This window comes from Myotis nattereri (assembly GCF_964212035.1).
Source record: "Myotis nattereri genome assembly, chromosome: 8".
NCBI lineage: Eukaryota > Metazoa > Chordata > Mammalia > Chiroptera > Vespertilionidae > Myotis > Myotis nattereri.
The window spans coordinates 11,418,932-11,437,289 of record NC_138083.1 but is presented as its reverse complement, the minus strand read 5'-3'; the positions used below and the strand labels follow the sequence as shown (position 1 = coordinate 11,437,289).

The 18,358-nt window shown below is 49.4% G+C and overlaps 1 protein-coding gene across 1 annotated transcript in view; it reads right to left on the bottom strand.

The window, feature by feature from the left end:
- The window catches only part of ATP9A (ATPase phospholipid transporting 9A (putative)), a 120,216-nt gene that overhangs the window by 69,888 nt on the left and 31,970 nt on the right, over positions 1 to 18,358 (bottom strand). The window contains exon 4 of the mRNA XM_081096742.1: positions 10,901 to 11,009. Coding sequence (XP_080952868.1) covers positions 10,901 to 11,009 — 109 coding nt within the window. The remainder of the gene's footprint in view (positions 1 to 10,900; positions 11,010 to 18,358) is intronic.

Below are 18,358 nucleotides of genomic sequence, written 5' to 3'. Positions count from 1 at the left end.
AATCCGCTGGGCTGCAGGGCAGTCTGTGCTACCCCAGCAGGCCGACCTGCACACGGGCACTCCTCCTGGGGGACCGGCACTCCTCCTGGGGGACGGGTACTCCTCCTGGGGGACGGGCACGCCTCCTGGGGGACCGGCCCTCCTCCTGGGGGACGGGCACTCCTCCTGGGGGACCGGCACTCCTCCTGGGGGACGGGCCCTCCTCCTGGGGGACGGGCCCTCCTCCTGGGGGACGGGCACTCCTCCTGGGGGACGGGCACTCCTCCTGGGGGACGGGACCTCCTCCTGGGGGACGGGCCCTCCTCCTGGGGGACGGGCACTCCTCCTGGGGGACGGGCACTCCTCCTGGGGGACGGGCCCTCCTCCTGGGGGACGGGCACTCCTCCTGGGGGACGGGCACTCCTCCTGGGGGACGGGCACTCCTCCTGGGGGACGGGCACTCCTCCTGGGGGACGGGCACGCCTCCTGGGGGACGGGTACTCCTCCTGGGGGACGGGCACTCCTCCTGGGGGACGGGCACTCCTCCTGGGGGACGGGCACGCCTCCTGGGGGACGGGTACTCCTCCTGGGGGACGGGCACTCCTCCTGGGCGATGGGCAGCCAACGGCCCGCTCCCTCTCAGGAGGAGGGCCAGCCACGGGGGCCATAGTGGGCACAGGAGCCACGGGAGGGGGGGGGGGCCCACACCATCAAGAGGTCACTTGTGCCTCTTCACCAAGGTTGCCCGAGTAGCATGCTGGTATTTGGGGGTGAGGAGGGGGTGAACCTCGACTTCGCAGCCTCAACAAAGGGAGACCCTCAGCCCTCCCACTCTGCTGAGCTCCCACGCGGGTCCTGACCACGAATGCGACCCCCCCCCCCCTCGCTGTCACGCTCGCGATCAGAAAACGGGCAGTTCAGGCCTGTATGTGGGACCGGTGTTTAGCGTGTGTCTGAACGAGAAACAAATAAAACGAAAGGAACGGAAAGGAGAAAACGCAGCAGGGAGAGGCGAGGAGGGAAAGCAGGCACTGGTACGACGTGTGCTCCAGCATCTATGGCTTCCCAGCTCAGCCGAGGAAAATGTCCCTGCGCAGGGGCTCAGAGTGGAGGGACAGGCCTAGCGAGGGGGGAGGGGGGAGGGGGAGGGGGGAGGGGGGAGGGGGGAGGGGGGAGGCCCAGAGTTCGGTGAAGAGCCCAGCACTCGGTGGCTGGGACTAGCTCAGGGCGGAAAGCTCTTCAGTGGTGGAAAGGACCCAGAACACGATTTCCCATCTTAATGTAACCACTGTCCTGAGCTTTCTACCATCGTTCTCACAGAAACTAGGAAATGCAGATGCCCCGGGGAAAGCTCCGTCTTCCTAACACAGACACACGGGAAATAAAAACAGCAGTGATTTTCCCTGGCTCCCCCCAACCCCCCCCCCGCACCCCCACCTCCCGGAGCAGCTGGCAGTCACACCCCCCAAGTTTCCTTTCCCTCCCCTGCCCAGATATCCCTGAGACAGAAGAGCAACCTGTGTGCCCACAGCCCCCACCCCCCAAACCTTGGGTGGATGACCAATTGCGGACATATTACAACTCCTAATAACCTTTCCCCCCCCCCCCAATTCTTAATCACTTCTGAACAAGGCCTCCCACGGTTTCATTTGCACTGGGCCCCAAGGATTACATAGCTGGTGCTGAACAGACATAAAAACACCCAGTAACCTCACCTTTGCCAAGTGCACAGGGAAACCTGGCCTGGTTCTGAGAGCAGAATCCTCGGGACCCTGACTTCCTCCCAGAGCTCTCCCCCGTGTGGCCCCTCCAACACCCATCTCGGCCCCTCGGCGCTGGGCGTTTTTAATGCATTGGCAGAACCTCGACAGAAGCTGGCTGAGGGATTTTCACAAAGGTTAAGTGGAACATGCTCCACCGGCCACATCCACCACCACTAAATGCTTTCTCTAAAGTAAATTTAATCCTTTCAGCTTTCGCCACTTCGCCCACGCGGCCTCTGAGCCGGGGTTTCTAACAGGGAGCAAACTTCCAATTACTACCGACCGCTGTTTATTTCTGTAGAGATGGACCCCGAGCCTTTCATAAGCAAACCCATCGAGCCCACACCATGCTTTTCATGGGTGACAGCTTCGGAATAAGAGCAGTTTGTCTACACTGGGGGCAGAAGCCAGATGTTTCCCTGGAGTGGAAACAAGCAAATGACAATTCAGTCAAAATGCAGAACAGCCTGAAAAAAAAATTTTTTTTTTAAATAAATTCTGGGCACTAGGATGTGTGGGCCTATTTTTTTTGACCCCGAGCCCCGCCAGCTACTAGAATACTCTGTTTTTCACGGTGCATGCAGGGTACAGATTGCTTTGTAGATCTCAAACCGCGATCCCCGTGCGCTGACCCTGGCTAATGTTTTACTCTTTAGCTCCCACTCTAATCCGCCTGTGACAGTGATGAGTTGTAAATGCTGCGGCTTGTGTACACTTCCTGGGGTGGACGCTAAAACGCCTCTGCCGGCCCAGCAGAGCGCACACGGAAGGTTTAAGGTTGAAATTTTCACATTCTCATCCGGCCGTCTGCGCTCCCCAACGCCTAAGAAAAAGGCTGTGATTTGAAAATAGGCAAAGGGTTAAACAGCATTATTGGGAATTCCACGGCCACTTCCTGGTGCTTTTGTTGAAAATAGTGGGAACTTAAACAACGAAAGGCTGGAGTTTCTACGTGACAAGTTTATACCCAACCGAGGCTTTTAAAATAAATATAGAAATGGTTCTCGTTGCTTCTGGTGCCCAATAATGATGAAACAGACCAACACCCCAGCGGTGGGGGGGGATACCTTCTGGGAAAGATAGCAGTACAATTTGCATGTGAGGTTGTATTTTTTAATTAAACAATAGATTAGTTCACCAATATTTGTAATGAAGTGAAATTGAGTACTTTGGAAGAAAAAAAAAGAACCTTAGGGCTCTGAAATAACAACTTGCAAGTGTCAGAGAATGAGAAAATGTTTGGCCAAATCTGTTCTAAATAAGACTCGGAAAAGCAGATGCTCTGAGAATCTTAACCAGAGGAGCTCAGGAAGAGGAGGCCTTTGCTCACCCAACTGTATTTGCAATCCTTAGGAAAGGACTTTTTTTTTTTTTTTTTTGCAATAATATAAAAAAGACCAGCACTGTGGTTCTCTTCTCTAAAAAACGTAGAAGGCATATCTTGGTGTTCTCCCGTGTCTGAACAGAGCTTATACTTTGAAAACAGAAGTGGTACTTCTGTTTAGGAATACAGTTTTGTTAATTAACTAGCAGCTAAACTACTCCCCATTAATAAACGCATCTTCCCTACACTATCCGACCTTCTGATGAATTCCAGCAAAATATAATTCCCCAAAAGAAAAACACGTATGACCTTTCACCTCAATAGTCAGTCGCATTAATTGCAATCCTAAGTAATGGTTCGATGTGGATTCTGAACTGAACTGAAAAAAAGGATACCACTCTCAAGTGGGGATGAGATCCTGGGGGTTATTCCGTAACTGCAGAGCTATCTGGGAAGAACTGGGGGAGGGGGGAGATCTGATTTTCACACCACATATGGACTAAAAAGCTCAAGGTGGGAGAGACGCCCTGCCTTTTGCGTAGACCTCTGGTTTATGGCTTATGGTTCCCGGGGTGCCCAGATGTCCCCAGCAGGAAAGACACATCAGCGGATCCTGTTAATTGTGCTCTGTTTGCAGTTTCTTTCAAGGCTAATTATCTGCTGGCTTCCTTTAGCCCCTGATCACAAGTCAGTCTGGGAAAACATTCCTGGTATGAAGACCTGGAATTCATCCTGTGAAAATGCAAATCCCATTGCCCGCCTCCTGTGATAATCAAGGCGGAGGGACCCCTCTCCAGAATTAAACTTTTGGTTTGGGGAAGATAAGTATAATGAGAAATTACTCATGGACTCATTCTTTCTTCCTGACCCTGCCCAAATCTTTCAAGTAAACTAAGTGTTGCTGAGTCTGTTCCACCTTCAAGATCCTCTCCTCATGGCTTTGGGGTTTCCAGGGTCGCTGAATGGTGTTACTCTGGGGAGACAGCTCCATCATTAGAGCCATAAAACTCATAAAAGTCTAGGAATCTCTCTTAGGTCTCTGATCCCGTGGAAATGTGGACTCAGGCAGGAGGAAAGAGGGGCTTTCCTTTATCTGAGAGCATTATCCTGACGTGGCTTTCAGCAGTCTGCCCACCTTAGAATGAGAACGCTGGACTGAGAAGTTTCTTTGGACTGAGAAATGGGCCCTGGACGGGGGGCTCCGTTGGTTAAAGCGTCATCCCGATACCCCAAGGTTTTGGGTTCCATCCCCAGGCAGGGCACATACAGAATCAACCAACAGCCCTAGCTGGTTTAGCTCAGTGGATAGAGTGTCAGACTACAGATTGAAGGGTCCCAGGTTCAATTCTGGTCAAGGGCACATGCCCGGGTTGTTGGCTCAGTGCAGTAGGCAGCTGATCAATGATTCTTTCTCATTATTGATGTTTCTATCTCTCTATCCCTCTCCCTTCCTCTCTGAAATCAATAAAAATATTTTTTTTAAAAAGAATCAACCAACAAATGCATAAATAAATGGAACAACAAATAATCGATGTCTGTCTCTCTCAAATCAATTTAAAAAATGCAAATGTGTTTTAAAACGACTTAAATCTTAGAAGTCCTTCTGCAGCATTTGTATTTAGGAGGAACACTCTGGCAATCGTTGAGATTGTCTATGGCAGCCGTGGGCAAACTACGGCCCGCAGGCCGGATCCCGCCCGTTTGAAATGAATAAAACTAAAAAAAAAAAAAAAAGGCCGTACCCTTTTATGTAATGATGTTTACTTTGAATTTATATTAGTTCACACAAACACTCCATCCATGCTTTTGTTCCGGCCCTCCGGTCCAGTTTAAGAACCCATTGTGGCCCTCGAGTCAAAAAGTTTGCCCACCCCTGGGCTAGGGCAAAGTGCTGCGCTAGCTCCTGGCACACAGTAGGTGCCTGGACTTACAGACGAAGGGCTGACATTCAGACAGGCCGGGGTTCCAGTCCCTAGCTAGTTGCATCACTCAGACAGGGTGCTTTCCCTCTCTGCGCCCCAGTTCCCCGGAAAAGCTCCCTGCACGGGGCCGTTTAAAAATGACAGGCCTGACCTCCAGCACCTGCTGGCTACGGTAAGTCACCTTTCCTCGTTTTCCTTGCCTCCTGCTTTCCAATGTGGACAGCATTTTTCCAACAGATCCACTGTCCCCGTCGCCCTGTAGCAGGCCCTGTACGGATTCCTGGGTCAGAGTCAACTTCCCACTTCCCCAGAGTCTCGGTCCTCACGGGCCTACGTGCTCTTTTCTTCTGTTCTCCCAGGAGGGAGAGGCTCAGGGAGGCAGCCGCATCGGGAAGAGCAAGATGGAGCCAGGACCTAGGGCTCTCTCCGCCGCACTCCTAGCAATCATGACGGGGCCTTTGGGGAGCTCTTATCAGGGCAACGTCATGGGCATGTGATCCCAGGACTGATCCTAAGGGCCCCTTACTTGGTTTAGTGATCTACTGTCACCATTTTGAAAATCTTAATAATTTTTGAACAAGGGCCTCATCACAGGTTCATTTTTTAATGTAGCCAGTCCTGCTCTCTCCCGTCCTGTGAGACGCAGGATGAAGGTTATCTCTTTTGGAAGACATCATCAACTCCTCTCTGACGGACTCCCACAACCTCCATCACCCTTGGCTAATACCTCCATTGATTCATCCACCAACACTTAATGAGCCCTTGCTGCCATACCACCAGCACTGCCTTTCTTGAGCACACATCCAATTGCAGGCTCAGTCCTATGTTCTTCCCATGTAGGAGTTGCATTTAAGCAACTCTTAGGCAGGAGGTACTACTACCACCTCCAATTACTGGCAGGTTAAGCGATCTGCCCACACAGCGGGGAGGAGGTGGACGCCGAGTTCTGAATCCAGTACAAGCTCAGAACCAGGAGTGCAGTGGTCAAGAAGGGGACCTTCCTCATAAGGGCCCCACATTCATGCCCATAAAGCATAATTATTAGTTAGCTTTTTGATTTTATTTTATTTTATCTTTATTGTTGAGGGTATTATAAATGTCTCTCCCTTTTTTGCCTCCTTGCCCCCCACCCACCACCTGGTACCCACCCAGGCCCAGGCTTTGACCACCCTACTGTCCGTATTCATGGGCAACGCATATAAGCATATAAGTTCTTTTTAGTTAGCTTCTTAAAGTTATCGACTTATATGCCTGGATACCTCACTGGACCATGAATTCCCTAAGCCCAGACCCTTATGTTTATTTTTGTAAAACAGAAATCTATTATAGATTATCATATATTAAAGTTAAGGAACATAAATTAAAATCCCAATAGTTAATCTTTAGAGATACTTTATACAGGAGAGAGAAAATTCCATCAAATCTCACTATTTTTTCCCAAAAAAAGTAATGGAATTCATAAGTGAATAAACAATCCAAACCACTGCAGCAACTAATAAAAGCTCTCCAATTTTCATAATAAAACAGAAACCTATTGTAGATTTTGGCCAAAATGGAGTCTCAAATATCCTTAAAAGAATGAATAAAAGGTCACTCCCTTTTATACGGCTAATCCTATATAATAAAAGGGTAATATGCAAATTGACCCTAACAGCAGAACCACTGGGAATGACTGGTCACTATGACACACACTGACCACCAGGGGGCAGATGCTCAATGCAGGAGCTGTCCCCTGGTGGTCAGTGCGCTCCCACAGGGGGAGCTCTGCTCAGCCACAAGCCAGGCTGATGGCTACCAGCACAGCGTGGTGGCGGGAGCCTCTCCTGCCTCCTCAGCAGCACTAGGGATGTCTGACTGCCAGCTTAGGCCTGCTCCCCTGGAGAGTGCTCCTAACCCAGCAGGTGGACATCCCCCGAAGGGTTCCCAGACTGCAAGAGGGCACAGGCCAGGCTGAGGGACCCCCCCTATTGCACAAATTTTTGTGCACTGGGCCTCTAGTTATATTAATAAAATACTTCAAATACTCATTAGACCATGACAATTACATTAAAAATGAATCCAATTGGTCTGTTGTTTTAGGTACACAATGAATGAAATAAGAGAATCTAAAATGTTGGAAGCAGCCTGAGATCCTTTCATATATATATTCACCATTTGTATATTTTTTTCTGTGATTTTTCATATACTTCAGGTATTTTTATAACCTTTTTGTCGTTTTATTGGAATACTAGAGGCCCAGTACACGAAATTCATACACGGGTAGGGTCCCTAGGCCTGGCTGCGATCATGGCCCATCAGGGCCTTCCAGCAGCCAGCCAGGGCCTTCCTTCACTCTGTGCCACCCCCTGAGGGTCAGCATACGTCATAACGAGCTACAGAACTCTCAGTCTCCCAAACTCCCATGGGGACACTTTGCATATTAGCCATATATAGTCTGGAAAAAAATAGTGTCGGAAGCAGCTATTAAAAAAAAAAAGTAACTTCCACCCTTTCTGGTTTGGCTCAGGCTCAGTGGATAAAGTGTTGACCTACAGACTGAAGGGTCCCAGGTTCAATTCTGGTGAAGGGCACATGGCCGGGTTTCGAGCTTGATCCCCAGTGTGGGGCGTGCAGGAGGCAGCCAATCAATGATTCTCTCTCATCATTGATGTTTCTCTCTCTCTCTCTACCTTTCCATTCCTCTCTGAAATCAATAAAAAAAAATTATTTTTTTAAAAAGTAACTTCCCTCTGATGGAGAACTCCTCATTATTATCAGGGCTTTTAGTTCAGCTGTTCAAAATAGAATATTTTTCCTCAAAGTTTTTCAGTTTGATTAACATAATGCCTCTAAAACTTTGGCAACATCCTGACTTAGAGTCTGTGCCACTGACATTCTTAAAACTATATTAATTCCTGCCAAAATGCACGCCATGAATCTAACTTTGAGACATGAGGCAAACACAAGTTGAGGGACAAGCTGCGAAGTAACTGGACAAAAACTGGCCTATCCTTTTCAAAAACGCCAACATCATGGAGCTATGCCAGGCTGGAGGGTGAAGGAGAGAGAGAGGGCAGCTAAACGCAATTGGCAACCCTGGATTGGCTCCTGGACCAAGAAAAAAAATGCTGCAGCCCTGGCCGGGTAGGTCAGCTGATTAATGTCACCCCAATATGCCAAGGTTACGGGTTTGATCCCCAGTCAGGGCACATACAAGAATCAACCAATGAGTGTATAAACAACAAATAGATGTTTCTATGTTTCTTTCTTTCTTTCTTTCTTTCTTTCTTTCTTTCTTTCTTTCTTTCTTTTCTTTCTCTCTCTCTCTCTCTCTCTCTCTCTCTCTCTCTCTCTCTCTCTCTCTCTCCCCTCTCCCGCTCTAAAATCAATTTTTTTAAAAAATGCTACTAAAGGACATTTTAGGGACAAACAGCCAATTTTGAGAAAGGATTCTAGATCTGATTAATAGCAATGCCTCAATGTTAAATTTCCTGATTTGGCTCACTGTACTTTGTTATGTAAGAGAACTGTCCTCTTAGGAATTAAACACTGAAGTGTTTAGGGGCAAAAGGAATGATATCCTCACCTTAATCTCTAATGGCTAAGACAGAGAGAGGCTAGCAACACGCTGACCACTGAGGAACCGGGGTGACAGGCTTGCACGAGTTCCCTGCAGGACGTCTGCAGCTTTTTGCTAGTTAGAGATTATGACCCCCAAATGTTTAACTATCTTATTTAATCCAAGCACTGCTTTCTTAGCCAGGAAATGATGTTGAACGCAGGGAAAGCTCATGGCCTACCATCTAGTGGTCGCAGACTTGATATTCTCGTTTCTAAGCATTTCTGAACTCCAGAAGGAGTGTTGAAAAGTCCATTTTAAGTTGTCCTGTGATCAAAAAAAGAAAACAGACCTGCGTGGACATACATGTCCCTATTTGCTTCATCTCGCTTTTGGGCTTCATTGGATTCTTGGTGAAATGTCTCACCCAAGAAAATATTACTGAGTCATCAAATAGTGCGGTAAGGTCAAAAAAGGCTTCTTTCTCTTCCTCCCTCTGAAGCCTTCTGCTTGGGCTTTTCTCTCTGGCCCTTCCCCCTCAAAGTGGATCAAATAACTAAACTCACCTCCATCACGTCCCTGGCTGACAGTTTTTTGGTCGCCCGTTTTTTGGGCTTTCAAAACAAACTGCAGGGGGAGGGCCTGGGTTAATATTCAGAGCTGGGCTCCCTGGCCTCTCCTGTCGAATTGGCATGACAATGGGAGCCGTGGGTCCCAAAGGGAGGCCGACAAAGGAAGACAAGTTTTTACTGCTGGAGCCATCTGCCAATTCTCTCTGGGGCCTTTACAAGAAGGGAGGGGATGGTAGCAGCAGCTGAGAGGGGCCTGCAGGGGAGGGCACGAAAACCACGCCGGGAAAAGCCATTGCAATATGAAAAGAAGCGAAGGGCGGGCAGCGCTGGACAGATGAATGGAAGGCCTCCCAAAGCCCCTCCTCTAAACAGACCCAGCGGCCCGCTCCGCCAGGGCTTTTGTCGGTTGCCAAGCATTGCAAATGTCATCCTCAGGATATGTTATTAAGGGAGGGTTTCATATACACAAACCACACAAAACGCCTCCCCAGAGGGGTCTTCTGATTACCCACGTGGAACCCCCAGGCCACCTGCCTTTGCAAAGATTATACTGGGTTCTTATTCTTTAGTTTGCAAAATGTCCTAAACGCAGTGGTTTAGCAATAACAAAACACGTATTTCTATACCCGCTCTAAAGTCCCCCTTCTCCCAGAGACTTGCAAATTTTTAAGACCACCAACTATGAAAATCTATTCAGTGCACTAAAACAAAAACACTTCATGCCCTCAAGGAATTCTGTCAAAATTTCAATGTTTGGGGGGGGAGGAGCGGGGGGGGGGGGGGCGGGGGAGGAGGCCAAAATATATTCCTCTGACATTTTTCCCAAAAGGAAAATTCTACTGAAAACCCAGGAAGACTAAAGGGCTGAACAGCAGCAGTTCACGCCAGGTCCGGGGCGCAGCTCCTCCCGCACCTGTCTCGTCTCTTTCAGAATTCCCCCTTTCCTGCAGGCGAGGCACAGCTCCCACTCCCTCAAGCCTCTCCTAAAACAGTATTAATCCTTGAATGGGATCAGTCATCTTAGGGGACTGCAGGTAGGAACTTTCTCTCCTTTCTGAACACAGCCTCACAGGAAATCTACTCTAGGACTGGGAGAGGGAAGCAGAAGTCCACCTTGGCGGGTAGTTTTGTGGGGTTTGGGGTGGGTTTTAAATCCCACCATTTAACACGCTGGTGTCCGGCCCGGGGCTAACAACTGAAGGCTAGCTCCGTTCTCTCTGGGTCAGACTACGGGCTCTCCCCCCTTCAGTTCTAAGGACTGAGGAGATGCCAGTAAAGAAGTCTTCACAGATGCAGTATTCACGTGACTCTGGTGCCTTTTAAAAAAAACGAATGTGGCTCATCTTGTATGTCCACAGTCAATGTGAAAGTACACAAATAAATAGATCAACAGAAACCAATGCCGCACAGTTGTAACATTGGCTTTGTGGTGTTGAAAGAGTGGCTTTTAAAGATGTGGCTCCTTTGGAAACGGATGTAGGGCCAAGTTCCCAGCTCCCCTCTGCAGCCAGACCCCATAAGGGTAAGGAACTAACGGGCCGAGGATGCCAAGTGCACAGAATTCAATTCCAGGTTGAGGATGCGCAAGTCAGCCCACAGGACCCCCTCTAAGAGGGCCTGGCCACCTGGGGATGCGGCCCACATCTCCCCAGGCCCCGGGGGACACGCTGGCCTCCCTGGTACCAGCAACTGAGTGGCTGTCCTGCCACGCGGCGCCCACACCCCCGCCAGCCCCAGGCCTTGAACTCTGCTCCCTGACTGTCAGCGACCGATGATTGAGCTGAAGGGAAACCCCGGCTGACCTCTCCCTGTGAGCCGGCTGTAGACCTGGGAGTTGACTTCCTTGTCCCGCAGGTAGCATCGGATTTCCTCCACTGCCTCTCGGATGATGGTGACGGCCAGCACGAAGCCCTACAGAGAGAGGGGACAGAGTGAGACCTGCTGGAACCCACCTTCCTCTCCTGGGGCCAGGGACAGAAAAGGCCAGAGGGCAGCAGGGCAGGGCCTGCTAAGGGTCCCAAATGCACAGGCCCAGCAAACCCGCTTCTCCGAGGGTCTCCTACACACACCCTGGAGGAACACTCGTCAACACGCAGGCACAAGGACAGCCCTATTCACCACCTCCTAGTCTCAGGGCTTCTGAGAGTAAGAAATGTCAAAACACCCACACTGTCCATCCACAGACAATGGCTGAAGGAGGGTAACCACTAACATCTGAATCTCGCTGGCCATGAGCTGGGCTCCTTAGAAGGGCTTTCCTTCCGTTAGTGCATTCCACCCTTACAACCACCCTATGTACAGATTCACCATACGAGATCACTGTGCTACAGATAAGGAAACTGAGGCACAAAGAGGCTGAATAATAAAACTCTTAGGAATTTTATATACTATACACACACACTCACACACACACACACACACACTAGAGGCTCGGTGCACAAATTCATGCATGGGTGGGGTCCCTTGGTTTGGCCGGCAATCGGGGCCAATTGAGCTGTTTCGCCCAGTCCCCATAGGGCCGGCCGGACCGGGGGAGGGATTGCGGGAGGTTGACTGGCCACAGGAGGTTGGCTACGGGAGTGCACTGACTACCAGGGGGTAGTGCCTGCGTTGAGCATCTGCCCCCTGATGGTCAGTGCGCATCATAGCTACCGGCTGGTCTTCCCGTCATAATGGTTGCTTAGGCTTTTATATATAGAGAGATATACTAGAGGCCTGATGCACGAAAATTCATGCAAAAGTAGGCCTTCCTTCCTCTGGCTGCCGGCACCAGCTTCTCTCCAGCACCTGGGACCCGGGCTTCCCTCCTCCAGCCGCTGACAGGCACCTGGGACCCGACTAGCTTCCCTCTGGCCCCGGCTTTGTCAGGAAGGGCATCCAGAAGACATCTGGTCTAATTAGCATATTACCCTTGTATTATTATAAATAAGCAGGAATTCTGAACACAGGAAATCTGGCTTGAGATCTTTTTTTTTTTAATATATTTCATTGATTTTTTACAGAGAGGAAGGGAGAGAGATAGAGAGTTAGAAACATCGATGAGAGAGAAACATCGATCAGCTGCCTCCTGCACATCTCCCACTGGGGATGTGCCCGCAACCCAGGCACATGCCCCTGACCGGAATCGAACCTGGAACCCTTCAGTCTGCAGGCCGATGCTCTATCCACTGAGCCAAACCGGCCTCGGCTGGCTTGAGATCTTAACAGCCACATTGTTCTGCACCTAGAGAAACTCCGGTGGGCGGAGCCAGGGAGATGGACCACCAGCAGGAGCTAAAAAGAGTGAGATACCTGCTGCTTGCATGGACAGGGTCAGCGGGAAAATCAATCTTTCAGAACATAAAATGGAACACCGTTCACAGAAATAACAAAGATTCCATACACTGGGAAAGACTTTCTGCCCTGGCCGGTGTGGCTCAGCTGGTTGGGCATCATCCCATGCACTGAAAAGTTGCTGGTTCAATTCCTGGTCAGGGCACATACCCAGGCTGCAAGTTCAACCCTCAGTCGGGGTATGTATGGGAGGCAACCGATTGATGTTTCTCTCCCCCTCTCCCTTTCTCTCTCTCCAAAAAATCAATAAAAACTTTTTTTTTTTTAAAGAAAGACTTTACCATTTCCTTAACTATTGGTTAGATTCCTCTGCTAAGAGGGACAAGGATGGAGTGGGATGGACTGCAGGATGTCTGTAATGTCCTAAATTTTTATAAAGAAACATTATAACGCATTCACAGTGTAAGTACCAACTAATAAAAAGGAAATATAAAACTGTCTGATCTTCCTGAGCCAGGCACCCCAATTCACAAACTCTGGGGGAGACTGGTGTGTGTCGTCCACAGCATGGACCTATTTCCATCCAGTTTTCCTCTTGAATCCACAAAGGCAAGAACCTTCATCCATTTTTCTTTTAAATATAATTTTTTTTATTTTATTGATTTCTTTTTAGAGAGAGAGGTACAGAGAAAAGAGCAGGAAACAAACAAGGGTTTGCTGTTCCACTTATTTAAGCATTAACTGGTTGCTTCTTGTGTGTGCCCTGACCCGGATCAAACCCAAAACCTTGGAGTATCAGGACGACGCTCTAACCAGCTGAGCTACCCGGCCAGGGCCGCCTTCATTTTTCTTACGAGATGCCCTTATCACCCCTCCTTTTAAAATCACTTTTTAAAAACACAGACAGCAAGGTTCCCACGGAGGGTAGCAGTAGGGATTGCTGCTGACTTCATTTTCAAGCTGTTGACCCTGTGAAATGCATTAACTTTGATTCAGATCCCTTATGTAAATCTAGCCAGAGAGGCGCTGCTTTGTGGACCGCCTTCCTCCAAAGCCCCAGATGTTTTACAATCACAGGACTCCTGCCTCCTGCTGCCAATCAGATGTGAAGAACGGGCCCATTTCAGAACAAAAGCATACGCAGACCTGCAGACCTGTATGGAGGAGAGGAAGCTTGTTCCGGCACCACAAGGCCGGGTCTGCAGAGCTCCTCCCCCCCCTCCTCCCCCCACTGCCGTGGCAGTTTTGTTGTTCTGGGCCAGAGGCCAGGTTTTTGTTGTTGTTTGTTTTCTTCAAATGTCCTGGTTTCTCTTTGCCCTGCATGGGCCTGGCTGAGTCCCACGGATGACAGTGGGAGTGCATGCTCATGCAGACAGAAGCTGCGCCCTAGCCAGTTTGACTCAGTGGACAGAAGCATCAGCCTGTGGACTGTAGGGTCCCGGGTTCAATTCCAGGCAAGGGCGTGTGCGGGTTGCGGCTGGATCCCCACATGCAGGAGGCAACCAATCGATGTGTCTCTCTCACATCGCTGTATCTCTCTCTGTCTCTTCCCCTCCTTTCCACGCTCTCTAAAAATCAATAGAAAAACATCCTCAGGCGAGGATTAAAAAAATAAATAAGTAAGTAAAGACAGAAGCTGCAGCCTCCCTGCTGCCAATGAACACGGCCTCCCAAGTTCATCCGACCTACCCTTCCCCGCCCCCGAACACACAGTTCTCATTAATTCTGGAGGACATGCCATTCCCTGGGCTAGAAATTTATTTACAAAGAGATGCAAATGTGGTCCAGAAATCAACTCCAGCCGTCCAACTTCGGAGGCCCTGCACATCCACAGACATCTAGAAAGAGGTCTGAAGGCCCTGCACATCCACAGACATCTAGAAAGAGGTCTGAAAGTGGGCCGGGGCTGTCGGGCCCAAGCTGAGCTTGTAGAGAAACGCAGGCCATGGCAGCGCACAGAGCGCCACTGTGAAGGTGTCAATAAGGCTCTGTGGTGATGTTGAACATCAAAAGTCGACCTGCGAAAACAAAACTGCCTGAAAGAAATAGAATTCAGAAAAGCAGCTGCCCCTGGCGGGGGAGGGGTTGGCAGGAAAGGGGCACTGGGAACTTTCCGGAGCAATGGAAGTGTTCTTGACTTACTGAGGCGGCGTTTACATGGGTGTTGATGAAGATCAACACTCACTGAATCAGAAACTCCATGTCTGTGCATTTTTTTAAATATATGTGTGTGTGTGTGTGTGTGTGTGTGTGTGTGTATATATATATTTATTTATTTATTTATTTATTTATTTATTTTATTATTGATTTCAGAGAGGAAGGGAGAAGAGAGAGAGAGAGAAACATCAATGATGAGAGAGAATCATGAATCGGCTGCCTCCTGCACGCCCCACACTGGGGATCCAGCCCACAACCCGGGCATGTGCCTTGACCGGGAATTGAACCGTGACCTCCCGATTCATAGGTCCACGCTCAACCACTGAGCTAAGCCAGCTGGGCCGTGTCTGTGCATTTTATGGTGTATAAATTATATCTTAATAACAAAAAAAATCTAGATTTATTACTTGGCCTTCATACAATGTTATGGGCTATTTCTGCTATCTCCTGAAGAAATTCTTCCTCTACTATATTAGTGCCAAGAAAAAAGTATTAAAAACTAAAACTTAATCCAGACAGTGAACAACAGTGTCACTAGCGCAGGTTTTAAAAATTAAAATGAGACTATTTCCTATATGCCAGGAGCTATCGGAAGCATGTTCCGTGTTGTTATTTCATGTAATCCTCCCAACAAGCCCAGGAAATAGACCTGATCACCCGTTTTACAGATGTGGAAATTGAGGCTCAGCCGTTTGTTCAGATGACACCACTTCTCATCGAAGTGCGGCCAAGGCCGGCGCTCAGCCACGCGCTCCACGGCCCTCACGCTAAGCCACTGCGCTCCTACCTGCGTTTGAAATGCCGGGGCTTTCAAGATGGTCAGAGACATTTCAAAATGTGTTCTAGCCAAGAACTGCACGTTGATTCCCTGCACAAGCATCTTTCGGGGAAGTCAGCTACAGTCACCTAGAAATAGGAGGTGTCCAATTCATCTTCCACCCCAAGCTCCCTGCTCTGCAGGCCCCGGAAAGAAAGCCAGGACTTCTACCAGACAAGCATCCCCTCTGCGTCCTGAACCGTCCCAGGGGCCCTGATGCAGTTAGAAACCTCAGGATGGCCCGAGGCTGCCGTCAACCTGCCGGCTTCTAGCTGAGGCCGGGTCCCAGGAAAAGCAGGGGTCAGTGACTTTCACTGAAAATCAGGTCTTCCGGCTTCTCCTGGAAAATCCCAGGGACATTTCAGCCAGGAGACAGGACTGGAAGGGGTGGGAGCCCGCCAGGTCACCCCAGCCCCCACCACTCCCCCAGCCCTCTTGCCTCACCCCAGTTGTAATACAAATAAATATACACTAATTAATAAATAATAACACAAGAATGAACTCTGTTTGGGGTACTCACAACGGTAAACCTACTTTTGCCCACCCCTGTATTCGTTGCGGGGGAGGGAGAGGGTCATAAAAATTGGAGCATACGGTCCATGTTGTTCTGCAACTTGCTTTTTCCACGTCAAGAAAAACATGAGTCACACCCTCCCGGGTCAGCACCTGGAGTGACTCCCCGGCTTCTCACTCCTGGGCAGCACCCCGGGGCTCAGCTCCACCAGCATGTGGGTAACTACCGACGGACAAGCGTTTATTTCCAATTTTTCATTATACGCAACAAGCCGCCACGAATCTCCCTGTGCACACGGCCTCCGTGCAGCCCAGAGCCCTTCTGACATCCCAAGACCTTTCCTCGGAGAAAGGGAGGGAGCTCCGTCGCTGTGAGATCGAAGCCCTTCACATCCGACCACACCTCAAGCGACTTCCCCAGGCTCCTTGGCCCCTCAGTTCTCCCTTATCGAGCGGGGAGTCCTTTCCCCGGGCAGCTCGCTTCGCCTCCGGCCCACAGGACCCTCGCTGACCGCCTCTGGGAGAATTCAACAGAGCTGATCTCATTCTCACCAACTTTCTCAGGCGTGTGAATTCCTGTTAAATCCATCCCCCCCTTAGTCGTGTCTACATGAATCTGGTTAAGAGAATGAAAAGCTTATTCCCAATGTGGCTGACACCCCCTCCCCACCATAGATGCCAAGATAAGGTAGACGAGGTAGTGGGGGTGTGAACAGATCTGTACCCCAGAACCTGTCGGGTGATGGGTTTATACCGCAGGCTGGGCAGACGGGTACCATGAAGAACAAGGAGACACACCAGGTCAGATATCACGCTTGAGGTGCAAGAGGCAGGGAGGAGGGGAGACACACAGCTAGCTATCTTCGTGGGCACTTGGGATCCCAATTTACAAAACATATGCACTTACATAACATACAGAATTTACTACCCTGTATGTTAGAGTGCGCACAAAACACAGGCACATGTCAGGGACGAAAAGGAAATGGACCAGAACATAAATGGGGCATCTCGGGGCGGCTGCACAGGGGCATCTGTGTGGGGTTTTTTCCCCAGTTGTTCTTCAAATTTCTTTCCAATAAGGAAGAGTCCGTTTGTAATTGAAAAGGGAAAAGAAAAATGCACAGGAGCCCCTTGGGAGGCAGCAGAGAGCAGCACATCTGGGTTTGCAAAGAAGCCAATACACAGACTTCAGAGGCAGGGTCTGGAGCATTCCACGCCCCAGTGGGTGCCCTGAGCACAAAGCCACCCACTCGAGGTCCTAAGGAACTCCTACCACTTCTAGCGGCGCACGGGCGGAGTGTGTCCAACTCACACAGTGCTCTCACATTGTTTTAGTGAGTTGTCAGTGTTCAAAAGTCAAGGAGAGATGCTGAAGATTAGAAAGAAAAATTACTCAGAACTGTGTATATCTTTTTTTAAATTTTCTTTATTTATTTTTAGAGAAAAAGAGGAAGGGAGAGAGAGAGAAACATACATTTGTTGTTCCACTTATTTATGCATTCACTGGCTCTTATAGGTGGAACAACAAATCAAAGTTCCTCTCTCTTTCCCCTGTCCCCTCTCTCTCTCTAAATATAAATGTTAAAACAAATCTTCTTCCAATTAAAATTTAGCCCTACCTGGTTTGGCTCAATTTGGACAGAGCCATCAGCCTGCGGACTGAAGGGTTTGATTCCAGTCAAGGGCACATGCCCGGGTTGCAGGCTCTATCACCAGTAGGGGGCGTGCAGGAAGCAGCCAATCAATGATTCTCTCTCACCATTGATGTTTCTCTCTCTCTCTCCCCTCTCCCTTCCTGTCTGAAATCAATAAAAATATTTTTTTAAAAAAATTTAACCATGTTTGTGAAAAGAGAATCTAAGTGTTCCCCGAGTCCAGCTGAGAGAGAAACAGGCAGCAATTACATACACTTCATGATGTCTCTGGAGAAAAAGACATCAGCTCTGCCCTCTCCAGTGCCAGTCATGCTGAGCCGCTTTCTGTTCTCCAAGTCCTCTGAGCTCCTGTCTACCACAGGGCCTTTGCACGGCTGCTGTCTGCCCAGAGTCCTCCCACCCTCCTATTCCCCTTCCCATCACCTCCTCAAGAGGCCTTCCATGGCCACCCTGGCTAGTCTGCCCCTCCACAGCTCCCAGTCCCCACCTTCACCCACTCAGCAAACACTCCAGGAGCCTGGGATACCCCGCCTGTCCTATGACCTTATTCTGTTACCCTCACAGGCCTTCCCACAATTTGAAGCAACTTTATTAATCTGTGTATTGTCTATCCCTCTGAAAATCAATTCCATGAGAGCAGGAATTTATATGTTTTGTTCATCACTGCACCCCCAGCACCCAACATAGTGCCTGGCGCATAGTAGGTGCTCAATTACCATTTGTCAAAGGAAAGGAAGAAAGAAAAGAAGGCAAGGGAAGGAATGCAGGGGCAATCTGGTCAGTTCTCTCACATTCATACACATGAAAGCACAGAATCTGTTACTTTTTTAAACCCTCCCCCTAAA